Here is a 12590-nt window from a genome sequence, read left to right on the forward strand (position 1 = left end):
GTGGCCTCCGAGGGATGCCATCTCTCCTCCAAGTGATAATAATATATCCGTGTTGTAAATAAGATAATAAGATGTGTGATAATAGATTCTCTTTGTTGTTGTTTTCATCGAGGTGGTGGTGGAGAATGCAGGATGAATTAGCAACACCAAACAAGAATGTAAGTTCTTTAAATTTACTTCCAAAATACTACTGAGTTCTTATTAAGTGTGAATGTTGAGTACCAAAAGCCATACACACAAATAAGAATCAAATTGAATCTGATTTATGTTTTCGGTTTGTTTTTTGTTGAAAAATATCTAAGAAAACACTTTGAATCTGTAGACTACTGTCTAACAGTCTTGATATTGCCTAATAGTCTTATGATGGCCATTTTATGACAATTGCTCATATCCTGTAAGCCTAAATAAGTATATTTATTATTTTGAACAAAGGTTAAATGTTATTTCGCAAGTTAAAAAAAGTGCCCCAATGTATTTTTAAATGCTCCTAGATTTCAGTCAGTTAATACTAAATAACTGTGGCTCAACCGAAAGACCCAACAAAACCAATCCTGATGATTATGTTATTTGCTGAATACGACCAAATACGTGTTTTTTTCAATCAATCATAAAAATAAGAAGCAGGTCTCTTATGTGCACCTCCTCTCCACCTGTCCGTCTCAGCTGCACTGGGGCCGAATTGTTCTGGCCCAGAAGAGGCGGGTCTAAGGAGCAGTTCAGCCTATTACTGATTAAAAATATAAATGAGTGACATACAATTTAGTCAATCAGCTTCCTAAAATAGATTAAAAAGTGAAGTCACTCACTACTAGCTAGACGACGGACACAGGAGGAAGTGAAGAAACACTATTGAGGATAAACATCTTAGTGTATATACATATATATATGAATACATACATATGTATATATACATATATATACATATATATGAATACATACATATGTATATATACATATATATACACATATGTGTATATACATATATACACATATATATAATAATAATAAATCATTTATTTTTTATAGCGCTTCTCTAGACACTCGAAGTCGCTTTACAGAGTCCAGAGTCCAGTAGTCATACACACACAGTCATCCCGGTGGTGGTAAGCTACATCAGTAGCCACAGCTGCCCTGGGGCAGACTGACGGAAGTGTGGCAGCCAATCAGCGCCTACGGCCCCTCCCCCACCATCAACATTGATTCACATCCATACGAACCGGGGTGAGGCTGCGGTGCATGTCTTATGATGGTGGGGGAAACAGGAGTACCCGGAGTAAACCCACGCAGTGCTAACCACTGAGCCACCGTGCCGCATATATATATATATATACATATGTATATACATATGTATATACATATGTATATATATATACATGTATATTTTATGATAATATATTAATGATATGTATTATACTGAATGGGATGTTTGCTGTGGACGTGTTGTCTCTTCTGAACGTATAGTCTTAATGACTTAACTATAGCATACACTTGGTCCGCTTTATGATTCTTTCGGGCATTAAAGAGGCAGACACGCCCTCAGGCAGCAGGCATGCTGCTCTATGAATGGAGGTGGTGCTACATGCTAATTGCTATTGTGCTTTGTTTTCTATTATTTTGTGTGATTATTTACTGGAAAGCAGTCATTACTCTGTGTCTGTCCATTAAAAAGGATGTTCGGCGCTTTTTCAGAGGGAAATAATTACAGTGTGTGGCAGTGCAATTGTGGGAGGAGTTTGGTCGGTTAACAAACCCATGTGAAAAATATTTTTCAGCCGAGTACCCCCTGACAAGTGCAAAGCAATTTGGGTTAAAAAAAAAGATGTAATATGTAGCATTTTGCATATAACATATACAATTCAGTTTATGAACTTACACTTATATATCATTGAATATTTATTTTTAAAAGTATTTTGAAAGGCTTTTTTTAATGGATGCTCCTTTTAAATGTATATAAAACAAATCTCACGTACCCCCTAGAAAGCCTTCACATACCCCCATTTGGGAACCAATGGGAACCAAATTAACCTTCCAGAAATATTCACTACAAGACTGATAGCCAATGAGCTGTGACATAACAGGTTGATCAGAATCAGAATCAGAATCAGAAACAGGTTTATTGCCAAAGAATGAATGTTTTCACAAACAAACGAGGATTTTTTTTGGTGGAAGGTGCAATTTGGACATGACAAACAACAATCAACGCAAGGAGGGAGAGGAGAGGAGAGGAAGGAGGAGGAGGAGAGGAAGGAAGAGGAAGAAGAAGGAGGAGAGAGAGGAGAAAGAGAATGGTAGTCCTGGGGTGACAGTCAGTCAGTCCCGGTCCCATTGATGAGCCCGACGCGCCGAAAAAAAAAGCTATTGGTGTGGCGTGGGAGGGATGATGGATGATGGCGAGCCCCTCGGGAGGGAGGGGAGGACAGGAGGGTCAGGGGTGGGTGGGGGGGGCGGTCTTCCTCTTTCTGGCCCGCTTCAGTGACCTGGAAGTGAACAGGACCTGGAGGGAAGGCAGATTGCAGCCGATAACCCTCTCTGACATACGGAGAAGGAGTCGATGGAGTCCGTCTCCTTCTCTACGCCTCAAACACAAAGTGCGATAAAGTTGGAGTTCGTCTTTTTGTCGCCTGTCCAGAGGGGAAAGACATAACTGTCATATGCATTGCATGGCAGCAATTTGGGAGATGTAGCAAAAGAACTCACTACATCCATGGCTAATGTGACTACTTGGTTAACGCAATGTTGTTTACAACTCAATATATCCAAAACTGTGTGTATGTTTTTTACCAAAAGAAACTCTGATAGTGTAGAACCGGATGTTTTTGTATCTGGGGAGAGGCTAAAGGTTGTATCTGAATACAAGTACCTGGGAGTACTTTTTGATTCAAATCTGTCTTTCAAATCACAGGTGAAAAAAGTTTGTAATCGGGTAAAATTCAATCTATCCAATTTCCGATTCTCGCGCAACTACATGTCAACAGAGGCAGCTAAAACATTCATGCATTCAATGGTTATTTCCCATATCACCTACTGTTTAACAACCTGGTCACATGCTAGTGCCACTACGCTCAAACCATTACAGTCATTATACAAGCGTACACTCAAAACTCTTGATTAAAAAAATGTTCTGTCTCATCACTGTCCTATTCTAAAAAATACAACTTGCTTAGTTGGGATAACTTGATTAAATATGTGCACGTCTGTCTGATGTACAAAATCATACATGGATTGACCTCTCCTCCTCTCAAACAATTTGTCACCACACGAACTGGATATCGGCTCACAAGAGGTGCAGCAAGAGGGGATTGTATCGTCCCTCTCAGGAAAAGTGCTTTTAGTCATGCTGCTTTCTCAGTACAAGCAGCAGTTCACTGGAACTACATTCCAGGATCTATCAGAGAGCTACAATCATTCTACTCTTTTAAAGCAGAAACAAAGAAATGGTACATTACTACCCAGCTCTGTCAGCACTAGACTGTAACTACCTCCTCCATCTGTCCAGGTTGGACTTTCATTTTGTCTGTCTGTCAGTTGTTGTCTGTCTGTTGTCCGGTCTCTGTATGTCTTGACTTGCTGGTCGGTCGTTTACTCCACCTGCGTGTCTTCTCTTGTCGTTCACCTGTTTGCAGTTGTATGTCACATTTAGTCTGTAAGCTTTTATGTTGTATCTCTGACATTATGTTTTTATTCTGTCCATTTTAACATTGTTCTCCCCTATTTTATTTGCTTTATCTGTAGATTGTATTTGCAATCTTATGTTTTTAGGTTTGTTCTTAACATCAGCAACATTGGGACTACAGATGAAAAATAGCCTCTTGGCTAACTCTGGCACATTTACTGCAATGTTTTTATCAATGTGCACTGTCCCTTATTAAATAAACCATTTAAATAAAAAAATATATAAGAGAGATAAATATCGTCTGACAGCAAGACATCAGCACAGAAATATAGATACAGAAACGTAGACACGTGCCGGTCAACATTCACAGGCGTGATCGAGTAAGTTAGTGTTGCAGCAACACCAAGAAGCCCATTGGTTGTTCCTTCCATCAACACATGGTGCCCTTTAGCTGGAAGTTAACAATCAACAATCACCGGTGGATTCTCATAACTTTAACCATATATGGTTTGAGCTTCCTCAGCATCAGTACCATCCAGCTGGCCAATCAGAAACCACTCCCATTTGTTTGGAAAGCAACGAGGAACAATGCAGTCTGTGATTCATGAAACTATGAACCAACACTGAAGCAGGTATCTACATTTATATTTAGTATAGAAGAAATCTGAACAAAAATATTTTCCAATATTATTTTTTATTTTTACCTGAGATGCATCGATTTTCGTTGGCTAATATTTTACAATGAAAACAAAAATGTGTTAGTGCCACTTTCTAAATAGCTCCAGAAATATTGTGGCATGTCTTTATTATTATCATTATTCAAGTTGTCATATCTTTGACTGTTAGTCAGACCAAAAAAACATTTGAAGTCTCTGGGAAACGATGGTTGGTGATTAGTCCCTTTGAATTAAATATTTCAGACATTTTGTAAACAAAACAATTCATAGCCCCACACATTAAATAATAAAACAAATATTAATGTAATTATTGTTTTAAACCTGTACGGATAATATCAAGTCATAGTTATAAACTCAACATGTGTGGCTTAATTACAATAACACAATAATAAAACAATAACCTCTCATGGATCATGAGGCTGATGGAGAACCATCTCCAGACACGGCGTGTCCACAACAGGCACACAAAGAGGGGCCCACCCTGTCAGCATGTGAGAGCAGCCTCCTGCTACTCACCACCCAGGTGATCAAAACAACAACAACGTACAGAGACACGGAGAATAAGAGATGGGGTGGGGGGAATGGAGATGTGGGAGCGCTGGAGGAGAAAATGTATCAAGGGGAAAATATGTGGTATCAGCAAAGAAAAGCAGAGCTCCTCTGGGAAAGAGATTGAAAGAGAGTGGAGATAAACAGAGATGTACATGGAGATAGAGATGGAGATGAGGTGGGGGTGGAGGAGGAGATGGAGATGAAGATAGAGATGGAGATGAGGTGGGGGTGGAGGAGGAGATGGAGATGAACATAGAGATGGAGATGGGGTGGAGGAGGAGATGGAGATGAACATAGATTGAGATGAACATAGAGATGGAGATGGGGGTGGAGAACAGAACCATCATTAGCAGGAATAATAAACTTCATCTGAAGACCCCTCCCACAATAACACCTCTGGCCAGAGAAAGCACTCCCAAACACTCCTTCCTCCACTATGCTCCAACTCCACTCACATCTCTTGCTGGGGGGAATCAGGCAGACCCCCCCCCCCCACACACACACACACACACACTCCTCTGACTCTCTGAACCATGTGTCTCTCCATCTCGTCGTTTACCTTCTTGGGTTTCTTCCTCCTCTGCCCCAGCCCGTTGAGGCGGTCGCTGGGGTCCAGCCTGTAGTGGGAGTGGTGGTCCTCACTCATCCTCCTCTTCCCCAAACACACACTCTGATCCCCCCTTTATTTACTCCTCTTCTGCTTCTCCTCTATATCCACTCGTCTCTCTCTCTCTCTCTCCGCCTGCTCAGTGAAACAAAGCGAGCCGACCTCTCTCCTCTCTGGTCCTCTCACTCTCTGTGGCTGCCGTAGAGCGCCAAGCCAGGCAGGCGGGAGGGGGGGGGGGGGCGTGGCCAAGGGGGAGGACAGAAGAAGAAGGAGGGAAGGAGCACAATGGCGTTACTATGGCAGCAGCTGCCGCCAGTGTGTTTATCTGGAAACCTCGCTGGGGAACTGAAATAGTCCACACACACACACACACACTGTCAGAGCAGCTGACAGGAGCAGGTGGTAGCGTGCGTGTGTGTGTGTGTGAGGTGAGTTCAGGTAATAAGAGTTTACAAGACCCCCCCCACACACACACACAGACATTGTAAAACACCTAAAGAAATTGAATCAAATGAAGTGGTTATATTGCTATGTCATGTCATGTATGTTAGCTTTACCATATTATTTTCCAGCATTTCCCACAAAAAGTTCTAGTGAGGAAAATCTGATTAATCACTTTTCTTTTTTGTGTACGTGTTAGTATTAAGTTACAGTGCTGCCATGTAGTATGCAGCATATCAAATAAAATACACATAATAATAGTTCACAGAGAATGATGATTTTCAATATAACACAACTATCATAATGTTAACAATAACTGCCATGAAATCTTGTCAGCATATTCATAAAACCCAGACAATGGATACTCCATGAGATACCCCAAGAACAAAATGCCACTTCTGTCTAAAAGTCCATGGTATTTGTTCATCATCCCCAGAAGTCAACCCAGAGGTCGACCCCCTGACCTTTCATCTTGGGAGTGGCTGCTTTGCCCTTGCAGAGCTACACATATAGATATGTGCTCATAATTAGCCCTTATGGATATCTTAACATTATCAGACTGCGGTCATATTATCTGTGGATATCTACGGCCCTCAGTTTAGTTTCTTCTTACTTTACCTTCAGGGCAAAATATATATATATTATATCATTATTGTTTAGATTATAATATTATTATATATAAAGTAAACTTATTTTTAAGTTTTACTTTTACTTAGAAAAACTATTGGTAAAAAAACAAAAACACTCTTAAGCGTTGCTTTGGATTCTGGGAACATATTGGTAATTTTTTCACTTCAATTCAATTAATTTTATATTGCCCAAAATCACCATCTCCCCTCAGAGAGCCCTCTTACAATCTGTACACATACGACATCCCTGACCTTTGAATGTCTCTCCAGCTGTTAAAGCTGGAGAAACATCAGCTGATCCATCGTCTTCAGAGACAGACGATGCTTCATGCGACGCTTTCCAGTAAAGGACGTCTCATCTCTTTTCAAACACATTTCCTCGTTTCCTCTCCTCGCATCTCTCCGTGCATCCCTGTTGGGAGGGACTAAGACGCAAGGAAAGGATGCAAGTGAAGGAAACAGGGATGCCATTAAGAGACTCGGGTGTGTGGCAGGAGAGAAGGGGAGCTGAACAGCTGGGTGAGACTAACAGGTGCACTGAAGGAACTGGTTAGGCGAGTGAGATGGAGAACGCCAGAAGAGACAGGAAGCTGAACTGTGACAGGAAGCTGGGTCATTACGATCCTAAAGGTGTATCTCTTGACTGGTGGGAGAGATACACCCGAGGCATGAGCTCCGGGTGAGGACTAGAAGAACCAGATACAAGCAGTCCAAATGGCATTCCTTAGCCGGGTGGCTACTCTCAAGGAGACGTTGAGGAGCGTGGACATCCAGAAGGAGCTCCACGGAGAAGCACTGTCTATTTGACCTGAAAGGAATTGCTTTGACGAAAAATTCGTCCAACGCTGAGTCAGCATTGAGACGCTCCGCCGTTGGTGAATCTAATTGCTGCTCTAGTAGCGCTGCAAGCAGCAGTCATTCAGATGTAGAGGTGTAAGTCACTGAGCTGTGTGAGCCTATGGGTGATGTCATGTGTATATATATATATATATATATATATATGTTAATGTTATGAACCCAAACACGAGGACGTTAGATGGTTAGACGTTTGTGGGATGTCCTCAACAAGTATGAAGCAGAACGAGTGGTTCGTTCGGCATGGTTGATGAAGGAGATGATAACTGTTTCCATGGAGTAATGCCACAGAGCCACAATTTATCAAGCGAGTAAACTCACGAGAGTAAAGCGTTGCGAGTATTCACAACAATTTTCGTGTGAACGGAGCATCAGAAAGCACCGGGGAGAATATCGACTCAATCTAGCCCAGGAAACAACTCAGGAATCTCCAGGAAGGGCTCAAGGGCGAAGCTGAAGAGAGGCTTGGATGGGTTGGATGTCTACAACCATGACATAGAAATGTGCTGAGCAATTTATAAGACAATCTGTCATGGACCAGAGAGTATGGAGTTTAACAACGTCATCAATACAATAAGGAGTTATCATCTGGGGACCTCGAGTACCGAGACTGTTACTAAATGTGCCGGTCGATGAATAACACATTTCATAGGTCCACACGGCCTCATGACGCAACACGCTAACACATTCCACAGAAATGTCATAGCAGCATTTTGTCTCAATGAACTCTTTATGAATGAGACCACCTGTTCCCATGGTGATGCAACAAGGACAACAATGCCACTGAAAAGAGGCACGTTGACGAGATGAAGAACTCCTTCTGAGCTCGGCATCCATGGAGTCAGAGGCCTTCTCCCTCCTCCCTGTAGCAGAGGACCGTTTGATGGCATCCGTCGTGATACGTGTCTCTCTTAACGCTTCATTAAAGTCAACCACTGAAGCATATGAAAACATGTGGATCGCCACATTTTTTGCCTATAAAACTCACGACGACTGTGTAACACATGACAGAATACTCCAGTATATACTCGAGACACGCAAGTGTTAATCCTTTAAGATGTAATAGGTTGTCATTCAAATGTAACAACAAGCAATATGTGTGTGCCAGCAAAGCAATTATTACCTTCGCATTGAAAATGCCGGAAGGTTATGTTTTGATCGCCGTGTATTTATTTATATGCGTGTTATTCGCAAAACTCAAAAAGTATTGAACCGAATCGCATGAAATTTGGTGGGATGATTGTTTATTATCCGGGGACCAGTTGATTAGATTTTGGGATCAATCGGGTCAAAGGTCAAGGTCAAAGGTCATGAACAGGTCAAATCTTCTTGAATCACATGGAATTTGGTGGGATGATTGGTTATTATCCGGGGACCATTTGATTAGATTTTGGGATCAATCGGGTCAAAGGTCAAGGTCATGGAAAGGTCACAATCTTTTTTTTACCATAGCACGATACATTTGTCAAATTGGCATTAAACTAATGCCAAAATGTTCATAATTCAATGCCCAATCTTGTGATATGCGAAGGTATGCGCTCTACCGAGTGCCCGTTCTAGTTTTCTTATGAGATAGATATTATTCGTCCTTCTGGCTGATGTTTGGTAAAAGCACAACACACACACACAGAGACACACACACAAATCAGCTGTGGTGTTACTTCCCCTTTTGATTGTTCATGACATCCATCTTTCGTTCTGACTGGTGGAGATGTGCTCCAGCAGAGCGAGCCGCTCTTTGGCCGTTGGCTACATGTTGTGTTGTTCTTCACAGTGAATGATTTCTTTCTATTCACTGTCTCACAAGTTCAAGAACACAAAGAGACTCAATTACAATCCACAACATCAGCAGTAATACAGCAGGAGAACATGAGTACGTCCTCAGAGACTAACATCTTCTTTCAATGAGAATGTTTCCATTTTCCTGACAAGCAACATGTGGTGTGAAGGTGTTGAGGCCTCAGACCACCGATTCCTCCGGTTTCATCAAACACTGGAGGAGAACATGTTGACACCTCAAAGGTCTTCAGGGAATTCAACCTGTGTCCAGCCCTGATGACACACATTCATGCACCATAGAACAGCTAGTGTTAGGTTAAGTGCCTTGCCCAAGGACACATCGCCATGGGCCAGTGGAGCCGGGGATCAAACCACCGGTCCTCTGATTGAAGGACTACCCTGATCTCCAATGAGCCACGGTCGCCCGGTGTCACTTATGGTTGCTATAAATCAAAATACGACGAGAAGAGAAGGAAAAATTCCACAAACCCAACGGGAGACGTCCTGGTGACCAGTATGTAGGCTTAAGATGTGGCACTGTGTTCAGTATGTGTGCTTAACCAAGTAAATGAACATCAGCTGTGTGTGTGTGTGTGTGTGTGTGTGTGTGTGTGTGTGTGTGTGTGTACCAAAAGCCAAAACAAGGGGATCCTCTGTTCTCCCATTAAATTAAAACACAAAGAGGAAACCAAGATTCTTCACTTTATGACCCAGAAGAAGAAAAAGTCTTTTCAAATGGCTTCATACCAACTCCGGACACACACACACACGCACACACACACTCACAGAGAGGCCTCAGTGACATTGACCTGGCCTGACACCACATCCATTAAGATGGAAGACAAAAGGAGCTCTGCATTCCACAGAGCCACTGAACGCCACACACACAGACACAGAAACCCACGGTGCCATCAAAGTGATTTAGCAGCAAATGGCTCAGAGTCCTATCAGAAGTGACTCAGACTTTAACAAGAGCTCGAGACAAAGATGCAGCGACGAGAGAGAGACGGAGAAGTTAAAGTCAAGAGACATATTTAAGGACAGAAATAATGCCAAATAAAACATGACAAAAACCGCAAATGAACGTGTTCTAGTAATATCAGTGTATCCTTCAACAGGGGGAGGAGCTTTCCTTGAGCAGGACAGACTATGCAGTGAGGGCCCCGGGGCCTCAGCCATAAGGGGCCTGGTCAGAGTCTCAGAGGGAGTTATGATCATATTACACAATCCTGCCCATACAGGAAGTGTCGTGTTTTTGTAGCATAACACATTTTTGCAAAGGAACATAACCAGTCAGCTGGCTCAAACCCAGAACCTTCTCCACAGTCATCAAATGAATGGAAGCTTGACAGCAACAGAATGAGTCTCTGACACAATGCTGCAGCACGTTTGTGTCGTGTGATGTCATCACCTTCAGTGACTTGCTGTCTTTGGTCAAGTTTCAGGTTTGAGATTAAAAGGTCACATACATTATTTGGTTTAGGTATTATATCACATTTGGTTGGTATGACGTTTTGTGAAGTGTTTTCAGTTTGGTGATTTTTTTTGTGTTAGTCGTACATTTTAAACATCCGTAAATAAAACTGCACACTATTGTATACAAAGCCATCACATCACAGCACCATGAACTACATCCTGCGAGTGTGATCCACAAAACCAACTGGACATCATCATTTCACTTCATCACCATCCTCTCATACATACGTCATATTTCACCTCTGCTTTTCACCCATCCTACACATCTGGAGCAGTGGGCTGCTGTGAGGATCAACATGGGGTTCAGTGTCTCACTCAAGGACACTGACATGCAGCCGGTCTGTCGGGAATGAAACCAGCAACCTTTTGACCCAATGCACCCTTGGGTGCAGCACACTCTCTGCTTCATACATCTTGTTCATATTGTGAAAGCCTTTGTAGCATGTGTTGTACTTGTATCTCTAAAGTTTATTAATATTATGAAATGTCAAACATTTATTGTTACCTTTTCTTCATCTTTCCCAAAAGCAAACATCTTCATGCATTGATATGTTCTATTAACATTTAAATAAATGACTTAATTTAGTATTGAGAAGTGTAAATACATTTAGTTCAGTCTTACCATCAATTCAATTTCAATTCAATATATTTTGTGTAGCCTAAATTCTCAAATGTCTGAGACCAATAACACTTCTGCAACAACTAAACAAGAAACGACGAATAAACAAGCCTCTTTCTGCATTTACACATGTGCAAACAATGTGCTGAATAAAGCTATGGCTAGAGACTGAAGAGAGAGAGAGGTGATAATATTCAACCCCCAAGGAGTCAAAATCATCTTCCAACATATGATGTGATTTTTCACACCTCAACCATAATGTAGCTGCTGCTTGGAGACATTCAGTTAATAATGAAAGTGAAAAATGGAACAACACATGTCCTTTGAACGTAATCACAAAGCATTGTTTGTCAGTAGATTGGACCCAATGTTGGTACCACAGGCTCAGTTCATTTCTGCATGTGACCTAGGCTTTGTATTTGTATATGGAGTAATTCATCTTCTGATGTCACGCCGTGTCCCTGGAGGACCCTGGAGGACATGTGTTGTAGTGCACAGCTATGAGGTTTATAGTGAGTTGGTGAGCAGGTTCCTTAAAGCAGCCAAACACCCTGAACACCTCGAAGCCCAACCTGCTCATTGTGCCCCCGCCCTGTGAAGCCCCCAGTGAGCCACATGCCCTGTCAGCTGGCCGCCTGGCAGAGGAAAGGGGGGCATCTGGCCAAGCGCCAGGTTCTCTGAATATTTCATGAGGGGTAGGGGGGGGCGTATCAAAAGAGGGGTGGATGAGGAGGAAAATGAAATGGAGGGAGATTATCGGGAAGAAAAGAGCACAACCCTGGGTCTATAATCTTCGGATTACCTTCTGTAGGCACCACTAAGATAGAATAAAGAATAAAGCCTTCTGTACAAAATTGAGTTCACTTTGCTTCACTGGCCTGCATTTACATCCTGGAGATCCTCCACAGCCCATTGAGATGGGCGTCATCCTCCAGTACCCTCACTTCAAATACCTGCTTCATTCTGATCTCAATGTCCACTGTTGTTACATCATATGTCATGTAGCTGACGCTTTTATCCAAAGCGAGTTACAATCATGTTACATTCATTTACCGTAGACGCAGTTACAGGGAGCAACTCAGGGTTAAGTGTCTTGCTCAAGGACACTCCGACGAGGGCGGGGATCGAACCGCCAATCCTGATTAAAAGATGGACCTGCTAACCACTGACCCAGTCGCCGCTAGTAGGACTTGACATCAGGGCCAGGCCGCTTCAGTTGGTTTACAACTGTCAAGTCCTACTCTTGTTCACCATTCCAAAAGACACGAGGACAACTCAAATTTCCGACTCAATCACTTTTATTTTCCTTTTGGCTTTGTTAGTTGATTGGTCTGACGGTGAA

The 12590-nt window shown here is 42.3% G+C and overlaps 1 protein-coding gene across 2 annotated transcripts in view; it reads right to left on the bottom strand.

The window, feature by feature from the left end:
* ank2b (ankyrin 2b, neuronal) overlaps positions 1-12590 on the bottom strand; it is a 219178-nt gene that overhangs the window by 160638 nt on the left and 45950 nt on the right. The window contains exon 1 of one of the 2 annotated variants that reach the window (XM_056442738.1): positions 5402-5503. The exons of the other annotated variant lie outside the window; for it this stretch is intronic. Coding sequence (XP_056298713.1) covers positions 5402-5488 — 87 coding nt within the window. The 5' untranslated portion in view covers positions 5489-5503. Of the gene's footprint in view, positions 1-5401; positions 5504-12590 lie in introns of those variants that run through there. 2 annotated transcript variants of the gene reach the window in all.

Source organism: Pseudoliparis swirei, chromosome 21, assembly GCF_029220125.1.
Source record: "Pseudoliparis swirei isolate HS2019 ecotype Mariana Trench chromosome 21, NWPU_hadal_v1, whole genome shotgun sequence".
Taxonomy (NCBI): Eukaryota; Metazoa; Chordata; class Actinopteri; order Perciformes; family Liparidae; genus Pseudoliparis; species Pseudoliparis swirei.